The 21,949-nt window shown below is 39.6% G+C and overlaps 1 protein-coding gene across 1 annotated transcript in view; it reads right to left on the reverse strand.

Annotated features, from left to right (window-relative positions):
* Positions 1-9,978: 9,978 nt before the first annotated feature.
* The window catches only part of LOC122550792 (NEDD4-binding protein 2-like 1), a 21,134-nt gene continuing 9,163 nt past the window's right edge, over positions 9,979-21,949 (reverse strand). The window contains exons 3-6 of the mRNA XM_043692057.1: positions 20,306-20,433; positions 20,100-20,188; positions 18,909-18,985; positions 9,979-11,147 (exon numbers count right to left, since the gene is read on the reverse strand). Coding sequence (XP_043547992.1) covers positions 11,042-11,147; positions 18,909-18,985; positions 20,100-20,188; positions 20,306-20,433 — 400 coding nt within the window. The 3' untranslated portion in view covers positions 9,979-11,041. The remainder of the gene's footprint in view (positions 11,148-18,908; positions 18,986-20,099; positions 20,189-20,305; positions 20,434-21,949) is intronic.

Genomic DNA, 21,949 nt, shown 5'->3' on the forward strand with positions numbered 1-21,949 from the left:
GAGACTGTCAGAATGTATTGTAATTTCATACCTTTAAATGTTTTAACAGTTTACCAACTGTACATTTTAGCTACAAGCTAAATAATCACAGGAATATTACTACTTCCTACTAGTTGTAAATTTACTCTGAAATAGATATTCTCAATATAGTTCTTGGTCACAGGATAACATTACTAGTGTCTGAACACTAATTTGCAGTATAATTCATGAATGATGAATAATATCAATTCTTCAGTAGGGATATTAAACCAAGGTTCAAAACTAAGGCAGATAGCCAGGGTAAAAAGATGGGTTTATTAGCCTGTGCTTTTAAAAGAGAGATGGATGCGGAAACAAAACTGCAATTGTTTCAGTAAATATAATTTCACTATTAAAGAAAGGAAAAAGAAACTCAAACAACAGGCTAATTTACAAAATGCTAGAATGCATTAAAGAAGTCTATAATAGGATCTGTTAAGCAAGAACAGTTGAAGTAACAAAATATAAGTAGGCAACTTGGATTCAGTGGATTAACAGCATGGAAGCAGACCCTTCAGTCCAATTATGTACTTATCCAAATGTCTTTTAAATGTTGCAATTGTGCCTGCCTCCACTGCTTCCTCTGACAGTTCATTCCATACGCAAACCACTCGCTGGCTTTTTAAAAAAAAAGTTTCCCCAGATGTCCTTTTTTAAAACTTTCTCCTCTCACTTTAAAAACATGCCCCCTGTTCTTGAACTCTACCACCTTACAGAAAAGACCTTTGCTATTCACCTTATCTATGCCCTGATGATTTTATAAACTACTATAAGCTTTACCCCTCAACCTCCCATGCTCCAGTGGAAAGAACTCTCAACCCTCCATTCAGACATTGTGGTACACATAGGTAGGACAAGGAATGAGGTTTTGCAGGTGCACTATGAGGAGCTGGAAAAAAAGGATCATATGTTTGGTCTACAATCTATAGACTTATCAGCTGAGCCAGGAACAAATTGACAGGACATTGTGGCTCAAACACTACTGTAGTAGAACTGGATTCTGGTTTGTAGAGTATTGTCACTGATAAATGGGAGAGTAGGATTTACACCATTGGAATGGTATTTATCTAAGTCTTACTGTGACCAGTATTCCAGTGAGCCACATAACTAGAGGCAGTTCTAGATTGAATAGTAGGAGCAAGGGATCAAATTTGAGAAGATGTAATAAATCGAGAAGAGATGAGGTAAGGGAGAAAGTTATTAAAATGGAAATTGAGCAATTGACTGACCGAAAGGAATAGAAAGTTTTAAAAAAAAAACTAAGGCTACAAAAGTAATAAAAGGACAAAATTAAAAGCTTAATATCTGAATACAACTAGCATTTGAAATAGAATTGGTGAACAGAAAGCAGGTAGAGGTAAATGCAAGTGGTTCCATTTTTGAGTCCATTCATACATAAATTTGTATATAAGTCAGAATCAATGCAGGATAGTATAAAATAGCTGCTCGTAAATATAAGGCGAAGTTCAAATATTGGAGCTTTAAAATTATTATTAAAATGCCCCTGTATGGGATTGCCTCCATAAGTAAGTTGGACATTTGTAAATCGGATAACCATTACATGGCTGCAGGATGATCAAGATTGGAACCTGAACATTGAAGAATGATTTTTAGGAAGGACAGCTAGCTAAGAAAAGTTGGAAAGATGGATCTGGAAATAACATTATTAATTAATAATTAGTTTTTAAAATTACCCAAATTAGGAAACTATGATACTTTTCAAAATATGTAGGCAAGAAGTCACTTGTGGTAGTCATGTACAGGCCCCTAAGAATAACACTTGGTAGGGTAGAGGACAAATGAAGATATAATGAGAACTTGCAAGAAAAATATGGCAATATCATGGTGATTGTAAATTGGGCAAAAGTAGATTGGGAAATATTTTCAGATAGCTTCTTGGGATACACCTGGGACATATTAGATCCAGTTTGGTGCAAAAGCATATGATTAATAGTAATGTGCTGAAGGTACCTCTTGGTAGCTTTAATCATATGATTGTAAAATTCAGTCAGTTTGAAGGAAAGAGTATGGACCTTGAGACTAGCATTTGAAGCTTAAAAAGCAGAGCTAGCTAAAGTAAACTGACGAGTTAAATTAAGAGACATTGATTGAGGTGCAGTGAGTCAATTATAGGAATATTTAAGAATCTACAGAATAGTTAACTGAGAAAAACTAAAGATAGCATAAAATTTAAAGAAAAAGCATGTTTCCACACAAAAATGAGTGGAAAGCTGAAGTTTGGATAGGGAATTAAGAACAGCAAGCAATGATGTTAAGATGAATAAAGAGTTTAAAAATTGGGCTAAACACAAAGCTAGCTGGAATCAAAATGTAAGTTTATATCGTTTTATTTCTAAATGAATTAAAGTGAGTATTCGTCCTATAAACCAAGTCCTGCTGAAGGAGTCATACTGGTCTTGAAGCATTAACTCTGTTTCTCTCCACAAATGCCATGAGACCGGCCGAGTTTTGCCAGTATTGTCTTTGTTTATGGTAAATGTACTTTACCATCTTGTTCATAAGGTATTTGATATAGTACTGCATCAATAGTCTTTGTGGAAAATAGGAGCTCATGATATAGGTACCAACATTGGCATGAGTATAAAATTAGCTAGCTAACAAGAAATAGGCAAGAATTGGTCATTTTCTGGTTGTCAAAATGGAATGAATGGTGTACCACAGGAATTTCTTTCAGGTCTTCAATTTGTAAATGACTTGGATAAAGGTATCAATGGTATGGTTGCTATTTTGCTCGGGATGAAAATGTAGGTAGTGAAGAAAGTTGTGAAAAGGATATAAGGAGCCTACAAAGCCATATAGCTAACTTAAGAGAGCTGTCAATGATGTGGCAAATGGATCAGGATTTGGGAAAATATGAAATCCTTTTTGGTAGGAGGAATAAAAATTATATCTAATTGGTGAGGGATTGAAGAACACATACAGAGGAATATAGGTGCCTTGGTGCATGTATCACAAAAGGCCAGTATCTAGGTGCAGCAAGTAATTAAGAAAACTAATAGAATTTTGTTTAGAGTGAAGAGAATTTAATGCAAAAGTAGCTAGGTTGTACTTTCATTATACGAGGCATTGGTGAGGGCATATCTGAATTGCTCCTTAATTAAGCGAGACTATAAACATGGTTGAAGCAGTTCAGAGAAGTTTTACCAGACTGGAATGAGGCTGATTGTCCTGTGTTTGAACATTGGGTAGGCTAGACATGTATTAATTGGAGTTTAGAAAAATAACAAGTGACTTGATTGAAATATATAAGATCATGAGGGTTGTTGGCAGAATAAAGTTAAACATCGTGAGGCGACATAGTGGCTCAGTGGTTAGCATTGCCGGGTTCGATTCCCACCTCGAGTGATTTGTCTGTGTGGAATTTGCACATTCTCCCTGTGTCTGCGTGGGTTTCCTCCGGGTGCTCCGGTTTCCTCCCACAGTGATGTGCAGGTCAGGTGAATTGTCTATGCCAAATTGCCCATAGTGTTATGTGTATTAGTCAGGGGAATGGGTTTGGGTTGGTTACTCTTCAGATGGTCGGTGTGGAGTTGTTGGGCCAAAAGGCCTGTTTCCATATTGTAGGGAATCTAATCTAATCACACAAGCCCAGGTTATAGTCCAACAGATTTATTTGGAAGCACTAGCTTTCGGAGTACTGCTTCTTTATCAGGTGGTTGATGATGAAAGAGTAGCTCTTCGAAAGTTAGTGCTTCCAAATAAACCTGTTGGACTATAACCTGGGGTTGTGTGACTTTTAACTTTGTCCACCTCAGTCCAACACCGACACCTATAAATCTTGGCAGAATAGATGTTGAAAGGATATTTTCTGCTATGGGAGGATGTAGAGCTTGTGATCACTACTTAAAAATAAAAGGCAGCCTATTAAAACATACATCTTGAGTCTTTGGAATTCTTTTCTCAAAAGGTAACGGAAGCAGCATCTAAGGCAAAGATGGATTCTTAATAAACAAGTGGTGGATGTTACCAGGTGCAGGTGGGAATGTGGAGTAACCAGTTTCAACTGTGATCTCATTGGATAAACAGAGCAAGAATACCTGCTCTTGCCTCGAGGTTGTATGTTCAGCGAATTTCTTTCCATGGTTCGGGGATTCCAAAACTTCATGATCGAGTCTTAAAATAAGGGATTGGCCAGTTAAGGATTCAAAGAAGACATTTCTTCAAAGAAGGTTTTGTGATCTTTGGAATTCTTTGCCACAAAGTGCTTAGATGCTTTGTTAGTAAAGCTACATTGCAGTCCAATTTCCGTTTAAGCATATTGTCCAAAAAAAAGAAAATGTGTAAGAGTATGAGAATATGTGGCCTTTATGCTCAATGTTTTGTCTCGTGGCTAATGGAGAGCCGTATTCAAGGAAACAGTACTCCTACATACCTACAATATTGGAATGTATGTTCAAGACAAGGTTTGCAAGGCACATTTCTACAAGAAGGTGTAACATACCAGATGTCATATAGAGGCATTTCATGGCCTCTAGCAGTCCTTCATGTTGCATCGTGGCCTGTGGTCACGATTCACTTGTGTTTGATATGACTGGTCAGCAATCACATCACTAAAATGTTGTGTTTCTGACAGAACCCATGTATGTTCAATGCATCCATCTGGCATCGATTCAGAAATGGTAGGTGCTATCATCACTGTTGCATCAATACAAAGACACCATAAAAGAATTGAGAATCGATGGTACCAACAAAACCAGGACTAACAGCAATTTCTAACTGAACCCCCTCTAGATGAAGCTTTGCATAAGTTTTTCCCCAGGATGTCAATGAAGTTTAGAAGGCCAAGAAGGTAACAACCACATTGTAATTTCCATTAGAAGACTCCAGCTCAGTGACTGAGGACGCCCTGGGAAACCATAACAGAACTGTGTTATCTGCTGAAGCAGGATTTGTGCTTTCAGGAGTGGGTAGCCCAGTACCTGTCAAAGTAACTGTAGCAGTTACTTTAATGCAGCTGGCTCATTCCAAGTATCCATTGGGGATCTGTGTGGAATTGTCCAATCCTCAACACACACTATTCAAGAATGTTACAAATTCCTTGTACAAGAACATTCCACTTCATCTGTTATCCCCCCCCCCCCCAATTTACATTGAGGTCAATGCTCCACAACGCTGGCTTCACCAGGTGCACAGTACCTTTGTCTGTAAATGCATTGCATTGAGATTGCCATATTATAACACAGCTGAATACATCAACAGAAAAAGTTTCAACTCCGTATCCAACAAATCTGTACCACATCTAAAATATTTCTATCTGTTATCTTGAAAGAAACTATGATGCTCATGCTCTCGGTAACTTGAATCCCTGCTTCGTTCAAAGAACTGAATCCCATACAATGATGGGAATTGTAAGAAGATGAAGGTACCTATGGTTGATGACTTATGTTCCCTCTGATTTCTCCAGTGGCAGGAGCTGGAGCAATTGAAAGTGATTGTATTGGCAAGCTGACCAGTGAACAGCTGCACAACCATGCAGTTAAAGGGGTTATTTGTTCTGCCTCAGTGGGCGGCTTCTTAGACCGTTACATTGAGAACCAAATTTCACCAGGGCCATCGTGGAATAGTGGTAGAGCTTTTCAAGATGGAGTTTCAATGCTTGGATCAATCTGGGGAGGTCTTGCAATACACACCAGCCAGAATGTGCTGCAGAATCCTAACATGCTATGCTCTATGTAACCAGACCAAGCAAAGGACTGATGTTGTGGATGCTGAAAAGCTGATAGAATAGCAGCAGTCTTCCAAGGAACAAGATTATTGACTGGGTAGGACATCACTTTTACCATGATACAACATCAGGCACAAATGGAATGGAACCAAATAAGGTTTGCTTTCAAGTGTTGAGAGTTTGATGAACACACCATTCACCGAATGTAGATAATTCACCTCTTTATGCACAAAGACAAATGCAGTTTTTTTTAAACTTATTTCTTCACCTTTTAACTTGTGCAATAAAAGCTACTAACTGATTAAATATTTTGTAATATCTGCTGCTTGTATGTTCTAATGAGCATTAGAATGAATTTAACCATATATGGTGCTGATTAAAGTCTTCAGAGGCTTCCTTACTGATCAGTAAAAGAGAGCTGCACCATTGTTCTGCTGGGGCCTGATGCACATTCTTCTCACCACCGTTCACTCTTCAACATCTGCAATTTCACATACATTAAATGGGTATGTATTGATTTAAGAAGCTTCACTACAAATAAGTTTCCACAGTCAGCATTTTAAAGTTCTTTTCTAACCTGACAATGTGCTATTAATTTGAATTTGGAATAGAATATTGGGCATGTTTAAATGAGTGTGTGCAACCTCACCCCACTGTGTGGGGTCAGGAATGAAAACATTCTCACACACAACATGACCGTAAGTGTAGACTGAGATAAAAACATCACAAGGCATTTCCATTAACTTTGCAAGTAGTAATCTCCTCACCATATAAGTAATTTAGTCAAAGTGAATATCAGGATGCAAAGATGTGTGAAATAATTAGTTATTTGGGATGCTTCTTGGAGATAAGCAATGCCTCACCACTACAAGTTCAATCTTCATTGGTATATATGGAAAAGCTGATTTTTTTTCTGACGTAGCTGTAGTCTATGGTCCTTCAGCAAAATGTTCGTCAAACACTGTTACAGATTAAAAGTGCAAACATTTACAAATGTGAGATTACTGATGTTCAGTAGAAACAGTTGCACTATTTACAGGGTGCATTGGAGACATTCACCAAAGTTCTATGTACAGCACCTTTCAAATCCTTGACCATTCCTATCTGGAAGGACAAAAACAGCAACTATCATCACCTGCAACTTCCCCTCAAGCCACTCCCTACCCTGACTTGGAAATATATTGTTATTCCTTCAATGTCACTAGGTTAAGATCCTGTGACTCTGTATAACGGTATTGTCGGGTATTTGCAGCACATGGACTTCAGGGCTTGAAGAAGGCAGCTCATGTCCACCATTTCAAGGGCATCTAGCAATAGATGTTGCTGAAGTCAGGAACACTCAAATCCTATGAAATTTTTTAAATGTGCAGTTGTATATTCATTTCCTGTAGCTACTATTTTGCTGTTCCATGACAATCATCAATCTGTTCATGGAGACAGTCAGATGCAGGTCAGACATTACATGACTTTGCTAACACTGGTGGACTCCTCCAACCTTCAAATTACTTTACCAAACCCCCAACCCTGAGTCTCTGAAAACTCTGCCTGATGTTTGTCTGTGCATTTGGCTGCAGTCAATAATGTCCAAAACCATAAGGGCTGAACAGGTACCCAGTCTCAGACAGCCCTCTGTCAACAATCTGGGGCATTTGAAATTATATACTGAGTTCAATTCTCAAATGTTTACATTATTTACCTAGTAACTTGTCATTAGTAAATAATTAAAAACAAAAAAATATGAAAAGACAAGACGATATTTAAACATCAAGGAAAATTTATTCCTTTGCCACTTTTTATTAAATGTCTGCCGTTTTAACTTTTTTTCACACATTTTCTGTCCTTTTACTAAATTTTGATTCTTTACTTCAGCTATGGAAAATTAGTCAAAATGTAGTCTGGTTGTTGGTAGTACAGCCATAGTTGTTAGTTAATATAAAATGGTTGAAAGCAGTCTCAGTTGCTATAAAATGGCTGAGGGAAATGTTTTGCTAACGCAGTTTACACAGTCTGCGGTTTCAAGTCAAACTTTAAGCTACAATAATTAGGTGCCATCATACAGTGTAAAATCAAAGTAATTAGCTGAGATAACCTTTGAAATATATAATGGACTCTGTTACACAGAAGCAGATGCAGCTGCTGCTCGGAAAGAGACAGTTTGATGAACAACATCCTTGAGGAATGCCCATAGAAACCTGTGTACTTGGCTAGACCAAAGGCTGGCATTGATCATGGGAAAGAAGGGGAAAAGCCTGACTCACATTAGCTAAGTCACTTTTGGTGATTGTAACCATTCACTACACACACACACGTGAGCTTTTAAAGATGTATCCAACATTAAGGGATTTAACTGAATTCCTGTAGTCTGCTTTAGACAGTAATAAGAAATCCCATTTTCCTATTAGCCCAGGAGTACTGAATAACAAATGCAGGAATTAAACCTGAAAGGTAGTTGAATAAGTTGCATTCTCAAAGCGCAAGGATACGTGATAAGGGATGTTGAAGACATCATGAGATCAAGGGAAGACCTTGAACTGTCACGGTCACATGATTAACCTGATAGGATGAATATACAATAATTTATTAATGTAATTGAGTTGCAATTGGTTTCTAAAATGCTAAGCCAGGCTGAAACCAAATGTATAAAAGTGTATGCTTCCCTTTGTTCAATCAAGAAGCTTCTGGCCCTGCACAATTTTTCTCCCCACTGGTATAAACTATAAAACCCTCTTTATAATGAAGTGAAGCCAGGTGGTGAATGAATCATTTAGTCATTCTGCTCCAACACTGACAAACAATAAACAACCTGTTTATAAGGTCAGCAATCTGAAGCATTAGCCATGTTCCTTTTTCCACAGGTGCTATCTGATCTGCTGAGTATATCTGGCATTTTTGTTGTTATTTCAAGCTTCCAGCATCTGCAGAATTCTGCTTTATAACAGATTTGATGTAGGTTTTTAAGCTTGATGTGATAATAGTATTAACACAAACTAGAGGCATCCATCTTCACACTGGCACAAGGCTGAAAGTCTGCAGATGTATCTAAACATTGTACTCATTCCTTTTTAATATTAGGTTTATTACATGTACCCTTGAAATTAAACATCTGGCAGAACGTGAAAAGTAACAAAGTATTTTATTTGTCTACTGTTTTGATCCCAACATGTTCTCACATTACTGTATAAAACTTATTTACATATCCTGGTTAAAAAGATGCAAAATTAAATGATGCAAAATTAAATGATCCAAACCTGGAAATGAAAAGCTGATGTTAATAATAGCAGCCATGAACTCAAGCAACAACAGATTATCATTGGGCAGTGATGCAGCGGTGACCCACTAGACTGCTAATCCAGAGGTCCAGAATAATACTCTGGGGACATGAGCCATTATCCCACCAGAAAAATCAAGAATATAAAAACTAGTTTTAATAATTAATGGTGACCTGAAATAGAATACCTACAGTGTGGAAACAGGCCATTTGGCCCAACAAGTCTACACCGACCCTCAAAGAGTATCCCATCCAGACCCATTTTCCTGCCCTATGATTTTTACATTTCCTGAACACTATTGGCAATTTAGCATGGCCAATTCACCTAGCTTTGGGTTGAGAGACGAAACCCACGTTGACATGGGGAGAATATACAAGCTAGAATTGAATCCAAATCCCTGGCGCTGATCAAAAGAAGCTAAGTTATCTTGCAACCTATAGAGAATAGAGAAGTTAATAAGTGGCGATGATGGGGTTTTCAGCATGCATATGAAAAATTAACTGAGTCACAAGACCCTGAGAATACTTGACAAGGCAGATGCCACAATTATGTTTTCTCCTGTGGCTGAACCAGAGAGTTTTTGTTTTAAAGTGGCCTTTATTCAAGACCAAAATGGGGAGATTCTCTCTCTTCCTCCACAAATTCCACTCAACTGCCTCAGAAAGCCATGGAAGCAGCTGGATGGACCGAATAGTCTCACCAGTCATAAGATGGTGGCAAGGGGCATTAATGTCGATGAGAGTAGCAGGACTAGATCCGGGGTATGCACACCAGAGAAAACTGTGCAGGAACAATGAACATGGATGACCAACAATTGTAAGAAAAACACATGGCTTCACTAATGTTTGGGCGGCACGGTGGCACAGTGGTTAGCACTGCTGCCTCACAGCGCCAGAGACCCGGGTTCAATTCCCGCCTCAGGCGACTGTGTGGAGTTTGCACGTTCTCCCCGTGTCTGCGTGGGTTTCCTCCGGGTGCTCCGGTTTCCTCCCACAGTCCAAAAAAAAAATGTGCAGGGCCAGGTGAATTGGCCATACTAAATTGCCCGTAGTGTTAGGTAAATGTTGGGCCGAAGGGCCTGTTTCCACACTGTAAGTAATCTAAAAGGCGGTAATCAGCTGCCCTTGGTTGCTTCTGTCTACATATGAATCCAGACAATAATGTTTTAACTGCCGTCTGAAATGGTTGGCAAGCCAGTTAGTTCAAGGGCAATTAGAGATGGGCAACAAATACTGCCCTTGCCAGCAACACCATCTTATACATGTTAACTGCAGAGAAATGATAATACAGTTAACATTAACTATCTTCTGGCCTAGCAATCCACTCAGCTGTAACAAACTGCTACAAAAAAATAAAAAGTGTGGCAGTTCAAGATGACCACTGCCTTCTCAGGGTGACTGAAGATAAGCAATAAATGCTAACATCGCTCACATCCTGAGCAGGAATGGCAAACAGCAGGAATTAAATTACACATCTGCAGTTAGGATTTCAAACTGTTGTATACATTTCACAATTTAAACCTGTGTTAAGGTGTAATTAAAATTCAAAGCTTTTGAAAAAAATTACATCAAGGACATTTACCACAGTAATTGCTGGCTCATAATCTATGATCATGTTAAAAGGTTTATCAAACTGTACTTCACAAAATTACTAAGGCACAACAGCTGTTAATGACATTCATTATCCTTAATTCTGCTCAAAGACCTGAAGTGATAAATCCTTTTTTGAAAGTTAAATAAAAAACTTCAATCTATTTTCTTTGATTTTGTTTAAAATATGAATTTGTTGGATCTATCAACCTACACAGGTTGTTTTGGATTTATGTCACCAGTATTAAATCTGAATGTGGAGAAAGTGAGGACTGAAGATACTGGAGATCAGAGTCGAGAGTGTGGTGCTGGAAAAATACAGCAGGTCAGGCAGCATTTGAGGAGCAGGAGAATTGACGTTTCGGGCAAAAGTCCTTCATCAGGAATCTGAATGTGCTAAGTTTGTACAAACTCTTCCCCAGTCTTGCTTTTGCTCCTCTTCTGAACACAACCTGTTGATAACCTTGGCATCAATTATTTCAGGCCTCCCTTTCCGCATGCAGCACTTTGTCAATAGTGATATTCCTCTCGTACCGTTCCTTCATTCGTTCAATTGTTTCTCTCGGAACACCATGTGAATTTATTCTGCACATATTCAGAAAAAAGGTATAAATTTTATTGTACATCATAAACATAATTAAAGAATGCTGTATTTTACAATTTATATGACTGGTTTAATATTATGATGACATCAAAAACAAATGACAACTTGAAAGCACATCTCTGCCTTCAAGCCCTTGCCCAGGATAAATATATGAGCTAATGTCTATTCTCAAGCACTGGTGCTGATTTGTCACAGATGCCATATTTCAGATGAGAAGCTAAATGGATACAGGTTATTATGAGATTGGCTTGGTAAACTGCAAATTAACAGTTGAAATCTTTCTACAGCAAACTTGCGAAACTGGATTCAGCAAATACATTGCTGGGCTATCATACAAATCCAAACAAAAATAATTTGAAGAACATAGAACACTACAGTGCAGTACATGGCCTTCGGCTCTCAATGTTGTGCTGACCTGTGAAATCAATCTGAAGCCCATCTAATCTAAATTATTCCATTTTCATCCTTATGTTTATCCTATGATCATTTAAATGCCCTTAAAGTTGGCGAGTCTACTACTATTGCAGGCAGTGCATTCCACACCCTTACTACTCCGAGTAAAGAACAAACCTCTAACATCTGTCCTATATCTATCACCCCTCAATTGAAAGCTATGTTTCCTCCTGCTCGCCATCACCATCCGAGGAAAACGGCTCTCACTGTCTACCCTATCTAACCCTCTGATCATCTTATATGTCTCTGTTAAATCACCTCCTAATCTTCTTTTCTCTAATGAAAACAGCTTCAAGTCCTTCAGCCTTTCCTCATTCGACCTCACCTCCATACCAGGCAACATCCTGGTAAATCTCCTCTGAATTCTCCTTCCTTTAACATAACGACCAGAACTGCACACAATACTCCAAGTGCAGCCGCACCAGAGTTCTGGACAGCTGCAACATGACCTCATGGCTTTGAAACTCAATCCCTCTACCAGTAAAAGCTAACACACTGTATGCCTTCTTAACAACCCTATCAACCTGGGTGGCAACTTTCAGGGATCTATGCACATGGATACCAAGATCTCATTGCTCATCCACACTACCAAGAATCTTACCAGTTGCCCAGTACTCTGTACTCCTGTTACTCATTCCGAAGTGAATCACCTCACACTTTTCTGCATTAAACTCCATTTGCCATCTCTCAGCCCAGCTCTGCAGCTTACGTACGTCCCTCTGTAACCTGCAACAGCCTTCGGCACTGTCCACAAATCCACTGACCTTCGTGTCATCCACAAATTTACTAACCGATCCTTCTACGCCCTCATCTAGGTCATTTATGACAAACAGCAGTGGCCCCAAAACAGATCCTTGTGGTACACCACTGGTAACTGAACTCCAGGATGAAAATTTCCCATCAACCACCACTCTGTCTTCTTTCAGCTAGCCAATTTCTGATCCGAACTGCTAAATCACCCTCAATCCCATGCCTCTGTATTTTGTGCAATCGCCTACCATGGGGAACGATATCAAACACCTGACTGAAATCCATATACACCACATCAACCACTTTACCTTTATCCACTTGTTTGGTCACCACCTCAAAGAACTCAATAAGGTTTGTGAGGCACGACATACCCTTCACAAAACCATGCTGACTATCCCTAATCAACTTTTTCCTCTCTAGATGATTATAAATCCTATCCCTTACAACCTTTTCCAACACTTTACCCACAACCGATGTAAGGTTCACTGGTCTATAATTATCAGGGTTATCTCTATTCCCCTTCTTGAACAAGGGGACAACATTTGCTATTCTCCAAACTTCTTGCATTATTCCTGTAGACAAAGATAACATAAAGACCAAAGCCAAAGGCCCTGCAATATCCTCCCTAGCTTCCCAGAGAATCTTAAGATAAGTCCCATCCAGCCCAGGGGATTTAACTATTTTCACACTTTCCAGAATTGCTAATACCTCCTCCTTATGAACTTCAATCCCGTCTAGTATAATAGCTTGCATCTCAGTATTCTCCGTGACAACACTGTCTTTTTCCTGTGTGAATACTGTCAAAAAATATTCGTCTAGCCCTTCTCCTATCTCCTCAGATTCCCTGCATAACTTCCCACTACTGTCCTTGATTGGCCCTAATCTTACTCTCGTCATTCTTTTATTCTTGACATACCTAAGGAAAGCTTTAGGGTTTTCCTTGATCCCACCTGCCTACGACTTCTCATGTCCCCTCCTGGCTCTTCTTAGCTCTCTCTTTAGCTCCTACCTGGCTAACTTGTAACACTCAAGTGCCCTAACTGAGAATGGAAATTGACAGTAGGATGGCTTACATATCTCTGCAAAGACTAGCTGCCTGCTGTCACTATTCATGGATGGATCAGGACCTAGCACTTGGTTATGAAAGGTGAAATACATTTAAATTAGAACCCGATAGGAACCTGCTAGATTTATTAAACAAGGGCCAGAAAATAGAGAGGAATCCAGTTGAACCAAACCATGTAATATGCAATAGTCATTTTCAATGATGGTAGGGACGAAGGTCATGGATTAAACTCTGGTTAGGTTGAGATTGATAAACTGCTGACAGTGCTCTCCATTCATCAGCACTGGAGGCTTCTAAAGGTCTCCTGTGGAAGGTCTCAAGAGGATTGGAATATAAAAGCAGTGTCATGCTTCTTACACTTTATAAAGCTCTAGTTAGGCCCCATTTAGAATACTGTGTCCAGTTTAGGCCCCACATCTCAGGAAGGACATAGTGGCTCTGGAGCATTTCCAGCAGAAATTCTCACAGATGATCCCTGGAATGGTAGGCCTAACATATGATGATCGGTTGAGGATCCTGGGATTGTATTCATTAGAGTTGAGAAGGTTGGGGGAGATCTAATAGAAACTTAGAAGATAATGCATGGCTTAGAAAGGGTGGACGCTAGGAAATTGTTTCCGTCAGGCGGGGATGTAGGACCCATGGGCACAGCCTTAAAATTAGAGGGTCAATTTAGAACGGAAATGAGGAGACATTTCTTCAGCCAGACTGTGGTGGGCCTGTGGAATTCATTGCCACGGAGCGCAGTGGAGGCCAGAACATTGGGTGTCTTCAAGATGGAGATTGATAAATTCTTGATCTTGCAAGGAATTAAGGGCTATGGAGCGAGTGTGGGTAAGTCGAATTGAAACGCCCATCAGCCATGATTAAATGGCGGAGTGGAATCAATGGGTCGAATGGCCTTGCTTCCACTCCTATGTCTTATGGACATGATATGGGGTCATCGTATTGATGATAAAGCATAGTGCTGGAAAAAGCACTGTGGTCATGAAGGGTTTGAGGAGCAAGACAGTTGACATTTTGGGTATAAGCCCTTCATCAGGACTTATACCCAATCCTTTTGAAGGGCTTATGCATGAAATATCGAGGAAAGAGATTGAGAGATAAATAGGCTGAGGGAGGGTGGGGCTAGAGGAAAGATAGCTGGGATGGCAATAGGTGGGTTAAGATAGGAGGTGATGGTGATTGGTCATTGGGAAGTGTGGAGTCAATAAATGGGAAGGAAGATGGGCAAGTAGGTCACATCAAGAGGGTGGAGCCTAGTCGAAAGGTTGGATCTGGGTTGGGATGGGGATGGGAAATTTGGAAACAGGTGAATTCAATGTTCATGCCATGTGATTGCAGGCTCCCGAGTCGGGAGATGAGATGTTTGCGGTGGTCTTGTGTAAGGCGGTAGAGGAGGCCCAGAATGGATATGTCCTCAGGGGAGTGGGTGGGGGATTTAAGATGGATGGCCAACAGGACGGTGGGGTTGGTTGGTGCGTACAGAAGACCATATCTCTCGACGGTGGGGTTGGTTGGTGCGTACAGACCAGAGATGTTCTCTGAAATGTTTTGTGAGTTTGCGCTCAGTCTCTCCGATGTAGAGAAGACCATATCGAGAGCACTGGATGCAATAAATGAGTTTGGAGGATGTGCAGGTAAATCTCTGCCGGATTTGAAATGAACTTTTGGGACCAATGCTGAGGTGAGAGGGGAGGTGTGGGCACAGGATTTCCACCTGCAGGGGAAGGTGCCAGGTGTGGAGAGTGTTGACCCAATGAGGGAGTCAAGGAGGGAATGGTCCCTATGGAATGCTGATAGCAGTGGAGAAGGAAATACCTTTTTGGTGGTGGTATTGCATTGCATTGCAATAATCATTGCATTGTTTTCACTGGCAGTCCTGAGTAGACACCACTAAAGTTCTGTTAATAATGGAGGGCTAAGACTCCTGACTAAAAACTCTGTCTCTACCCCAAATTGCAGAGCCAAAGCCATTGTCAGGTTTGGCAGGCAGGCAAAAGTGCAGATGCTGGAAACCAGAGTCTAGATTAGAGTGGTGCTGGAAAAGGCAGCATCCGATGAGCAGGAAAATCGACGTTTCGGGCAAAAGCCCTCCCCGAGGTTTGGCAGGCAATCCTAGTAAGGAAACACCGTTAATGCATCTGAGTTAAGTGAGTGTCATTTGAGCCAGCTCTTTTACTTGAATTTTGGTCCTATGTTACAAAATCTTAAAACTTAATTACTGACTTTGTGCTGAAAACACATGGCCCTTCAATTCTTCTCTGCTATTCAACAGCAAAGGCTGATTTCAAATTTCACATTGCCATCTACCCCCATTAACCCTTCATTCCCCTACCTAACAAAAATCTATCCACTTTGGTCTTCAAAATATTCCACGACCCTGCTTCTATTGACTTCTGAGGCAGACACTTCCCAAAGTTTCACAACCCTCTGGGTGAAAAGATTTTTCACCTCCGTCCTAAAAAGGCAAATCCATACTTTAAAATAGTGCCCCTAGTTTTGGACTCACCCACAAGAGGGAGTATCTTTTCACATCCCCTTGTCAAGACTGCTCAGAATCTGAAATCAGGTGGATCTCAGCAGTGACTGTTTAAGTCACCTCTCACCCTTCTGAATCCCAGTGAAAACAAACCCAGCCCATGTCCAACCTGTCCTCATAAGACAACCTGGGCACTCCAGGTATCATACTACTAAAGCTCCTTGAAACCACCTCTAATGGAACAATGCAACGTTCTTCCGATGTAACACCTTTATTCAAAAAGGGAGACGAGAAACAGGTAACCATAGGCCAGAGCTTAATATCTGTTATTGAGAAAGGATTAAGAGTCTATTATAAAAGGTGAAAAAGCAGATCATTTTAAAATAGATAATATCATTCAGAACAGTCAGCATGGGTTCATGCAGGGGAAATTATAACTGACAAATTTACTCGAATTCTCTGAGGGGACAACAAGCAGAATAAATAAAGGAGAAGCAGTGTAATACATTTGGATTTCCAGAGGCTTTTGATGATACCACACATTACGCTACTTAATAATAAGAGTCCATGGTATTGGAGGTATTATATCAGTACTTTCACTTTGCTTATCCAAGTCATTAATATGTACTATAAATAATTGTGGCTCCAGCACTGATCCCTGAGGCACACCACTAGTGTTGGGTTGCCATCCTAAGATGCCCCTCTTATCCCAATTGCTTGTTTTCTATTAGTTAGACAATGCTGTATTCCATGCTGAATATTATTTAAATGGGGACAGACAGCAGAAAGCCACAGCACAGAGGAATTTGGGAATCCTCATGCATAAATCACAAAATGTTAGCATCCAGGTTCAGAAAGTAATGGGGAAGGCAAGTGGACCATTGGCCTGGATTTCAACAGGAATGGCATATAAAAATAGGGAAGTCTCGCTAAAATTATATGAGGCACTGGTCAGACCACAAAAGCAAAGCTGTAAACAGTTTGGCTCCCTTATCTAAGGAATAATATGCTGGAACTGGAGGCAAGCCAGAGAGGTTCATCATTAAATTTGATTTTTATTCCAGACATATTAATTGAATTCAAATTTCACCATCTGTCCACAGTGTGTTCCACTGGGTCTCTGGATTACTCCACTGTCTCTCCTATTTTTAGACTCACTTAATATTGATCGGCATAATCCGTCAGGAAAGCAAAAGATACAAATTTCAAGTTAAAGAGTAACTGGATGGTTTGAATGAATGATGAGAGTACTAGAACTATGACCTTTAATCTACTGAAAAACCTTTGCTTGACCTTATCCACTTTAGAGTCATAGTTACTTCGTGCGAAGATTTGTAGCTCGGGTGCTCGTTGTTGTGGTTGTGTTCGCCGAGCTGGAAGTTTTTGTTGCAAACGTTTCGTCCCCTGGCTAGGCGACATCATCAGTGCTTGGGAGCCTCCTGCGAAGCGCTTCTTTGATGTTTCCTCCGGTGTTTATAGTGGTCTGTCCCTGCCGCTTCCGGTTGTCAGTTTCAGCTGTCCGCTGTAGTGGTTGGTATATTGGGTCCAGGTCGATGTGTTTGTTGATGGAGTTTGTGGATGAATGCCATGCCTCTAGGAATTCCCTGGCTGTTCTCTGTCTGGCTTGCCCTATGATAGTAGTGTTGTCCCAGTCGAATTCATGTTGCTTGTTGTCTGCGTGTGTGGCTACTAAGGATAGCTGGTCATGCTAAATTACCCATAGTGCCCAGGGATGTGCAGGTTAGGGTGAATTGGTCATGCTAAAAATTGGCCGTGCTAAATTGCCCGTAGTGTTAGGTAAGGGGTAAATATAGGGGTATGGGTGGGTTGCGCTTCGACGGGTCGCTGTGGACTTGTTGGGCCGAAGGGCCTGTTTCCACACTGTAAGTAATCTAATCTAATCTAATATCATGCATTGATTCCACTGACCATTAAAGTCAATCATTCAGCTGAACGTAAGAGGTTTTACATCAGCATTTCATTCATCAGCAGGACTTTTTCCTACTCTCAACTAATCTCCACCATAACACCTTCATTTTTATTAGTTTTCATGTCAAAATTCCTATTTCTGATACAGGCACAGAGACATTGATTTATCAGGTTACGTGTAGCAAAACAGCTGATATACACAGGCAAACTGTGGATTAGCAGTTCGATAGTAGTCAAACCACAATATTTAAGGTTTAAAAACCAACTAGAAAGAGAAAGGAAAGTCTCAAATATTGGAACTCAAGTTGGATTAGGGTAGATTTTAGAAAAGTAAAGACTGAGCCAGCGGAGGTGCAGTGGCAGGATAAATTGACACGCAGGGATACAGAGCAACAGTGGAAATATTTTATAACTACAACGTCACATAATAAATTTATTCCATTAATAAAGGAAGCAACTTATTGTTTCAGGATTTGGAGCAAGAAAATCAAGAGTATAGAAAACAATTGTAATTAAGGAAGAGAGATTACAAAGACAATAAGTACACAGATTCTTCAGGATAAGAATAAAGAAAAACATGCTTTAAAAATTTGAGCTTTTTTGGATAAAATAGATAATACAACTATATTGCAAATATGCTTCAAAAAGTGGAACACAGACTGGTTTCAATAGTCTGGAACAATAGGCCACTGACTCATATAAACATAGAGACTTAGAAAAAGCAAGAAAAACTTCATATTGGAGCTGTGAAGTAATTGAATTCACTCCCAGAGTTAGTGGGTTGAGGCAGAAAAGATGACTGACTAGATAGGTGGATGAAGGATAACAGACATGGAGGATATAGGTTATCAGTTTGGTTAGGCCTATGGTGAGTTTATTATTTTAAAAACTTCTGTGTACTTATATGTCAAATATAGTTTTGAGATTCAGTGGAGGACAATAATTCTGATTATCTTCAGTTTTCCCTCTTGTCATACATATTTTAAAAATCACTATGGATTGCTCTATTTTCACAGCAACTGTCATTTTTACACTTGAAGCAGTTAAAAAGTTGAAAGAAACCTTGTTAATTTTCTAATGTCAAATTTCCAGGGTGTATCTGGCTCTCGGAATTTCACTTCATAACCATTCTCTCGTGCCTGTTGATGACAAAACATTAATTGAAAGATTAAAATCCAAAGAGCTAATCTAATATTTTTAGATGCATATCCATCTAAAATCTAAGGCTCTTTGCTTCGTGAAAAATAAGTTAAAATCAATTCAAACTAAGTACATAAGTTTATTGGAATTGAGATTTCTTTCCCTTCTATAATAAGATATTTATTATATTAAAATGCGATACACAGGACAATACAGAGTCAGTGAAGTATCATGAGAAAACAAAGCAAACACAGAGATTTGTAATACAATTCTTGAACAATTGTTTTCAAGGTCAGAATACAGTCCTAACAAGAAACTGCAGTTATCTTATGAACTTCCAGGTTAAGGATTCTTAAGGAAAGGGGCACTTAAGGAAAGGAAAGGAATAACTATATAAATGAGACCAAATTTGTTTTGAGTCTCAACAGTTATACACTCTTATCATTTCTATTCCCTTGAAAAAAGTGACAGGTATTTTAACATTTAAATTGCTCAAAGTATTGTCTTAAACTATCATGATAAATTCCTTGAATATATTTTTAAAAGTAAAATATGGATTAAAAACAGCTATAAGAATATGTAGCCATGTGTAACGATGAAAGAGTTAAGCCTGCCACAGGCCTGCAGATCATTGTGGTGGCAGCTAAAGTCTGCCATTCAGTCTACTGAGCCTGCTGTGCCATTTGAAAAGATCGCAACTGATGTAAACCAAAATTAGAATTCCAGAAATCAGAGTAAACACAATTATGACAGACAAAAAAAAAACAGAATGAAAAGTTTATTACAGAATTCGGAAAGTCAAGAGTAGCAAATCAGATTTGCAAGAAGCCAAAGAACTGCAGATGCTGAAAATCAGAAAAGGAAACAGAAATTGCTGGAAAAGCTCAGCTGGTCTGGCAGTATTTGTGCAGAGAAATCCGAGGTAATGTTTATGGGTCTAGTACCCTTCCTCACAACTCATTGGACCTGAAATATCAATTCTGATTTCTCTCCACAAATGCTGCCAGATGTGTGTAGCTTTTCCAGATATGTAAAACATTGTTTCAAACAATCAAGTTAGTACATTGATCAATATTAGATACTGAAGAAATTAATTGAAAATCTAGGTCATACCATATTCACATATGGTTTCATTTCCCATGCTTCAGTGTTGGTATTATCTATAATAATTGGAGACCTCCCTTGTCTCATAGCTGATTTGGCTGTAAGTAGATCCATTATGTAATTATATTAGTTACAACATAAGCAGTAAATGCAGAGCATTTAAAATTTAGTTTTAACAAAATCAGAATACCATGAAGAACAATTTCAGTATTTACCCCTTTCATGGTTCCATTCATGAGCTTCGTCAAGTAGGTACTTCTGAAATAAATATGAGCCATCTTCTCTGATGAAATAATCATCTGTACTCAATATCACTGCTCCACGAAACTGATGTTTTAGATTTCTGATTGAGTAAAAGCAAGCAATGGAATGAGAGATTACAAAAATCCACATTTTTACATCAATTGTTGGCATTGGACAAACTATGACTTACTGAAGATCATTTGCCAACACCATGGGAATGGGGTCTGCATGCACTGGATTTATGAGAATAGGAGTCTTTCTTCAGGTCCAAATGTGGCCAATGTTCCCCTCATCTGGCTCTGTTTGTGGAGTAGGCTAGAAGAACACAGCGAGCTAGGCAGCATCAGGTGGTGTAGAAGACGACGTTTCAGGTATAATCATTCTTCAGTCCTGAAGAAGGGTTACACCCGAAACGTTGAGTTCTACACCTCCTGAAGCGACCTGGTGTGCTGTGTTCTTCCAGCCTCCTGCCTGTCTACTTTGGATTCAAGCATCTGCAGTTTTCTTTTTCTCTAACTAACTCTGTTTGTGGAGTGTCTGCCTTTTGCACAGCTTCATTATGGATTTGGTGAATGAGTGCTCAGAACTATTTTTCACACTGCTTAGATGGGTGGGTGAGTGACTCACCAAGCCTAATGAGTAAATTACACTTCATCTACAAATCAGGAATTTCACAGCCATAGACATGAAAAGGTAATGCTTCAGACGATTTTGTAATTATAATAAGATGGTCCACAAGAAAATAAATTGGGCCCATAGAATCTCAGTAGTATTACACGCTTTACAGAATCACTCGTATTGATGCCTTATATGTATACTATCATTTCCAGTCAGCCATTCAATTCTGAAAAACTCTGGACAAGTAATCCAGAGACACTGGCTCACATTCAGGGGGCGCAGGCTCACATCCCTACACTGCGGATAATCAAATTTGATTTTAATAATATCTAGAATTAACAAAGTAGTCTAGTGGCAACCATGCAACTGTGGTCAATTGCCACAAAATCCTGTCAAGCTCACTAATGTCATTTAGGGATGGAAATATGCCATTCCTGTCTGGACTGGCCTGCATATAACTCCACAGCAACGTGGTTGACTCGCAATTACCCTTTGAAACAGCCTCGAAACAACTCAGTTCAGGGCTACAAAGGGCATCAAGAGCCAGCCATAGTTTAGTGTCCCATCCACTTGTTAAAAAGTGGGAGAAATTTTGCTTACAATTCATTAATCCATACAACATGGAGGTACATGTCGGCACAAATGATGTCGGGGAGAAGAGGAGGAACATACTACAGCGAGACTTCGGAGAACTAGGAAGAAGGCTGAAAAGCAGGACGTCCAAGGTGGTTATCTCCAGTTTGCTTCCAGTTCCTCGGGCTAGTGTGGCCAGAAACAGGGAGATAATGGACTTGAACGTGTGGTTGGGGAACTGGTGCAGGAAGCAAGGATTTAAGTTCTTGGATCACTGGGGTATATTTTGTGGTAAACATAAATTCTACAAGAGAGACGGCTTGCACCTTAATAGGTTAGGGACCAGCATTCTGGCAGGCAGGTTTTCTATTGCAACACCGCTACATTTAAACTAAGTAGCGGGGGGGAGGGGACAAGCTGGATGT

Source organism: Chiloscyllium plagiosum, chromosome 6 (assembly GCF_004010195.1).
Source record: "Chiloscyllium plagiosum isolate BGI_BamShark_2017 chromosome 6, ASM401019v2, whole genome shotgun sequence".
NCBI classification, from domain to species: domain Eukaryota; kingdom Metazoa; phylum Chordata; class Chondrichthyes; order Orectolobiformes; family Hemiscylliidae; genus Chiloscyllium; species Chiloscyllium plagiosum.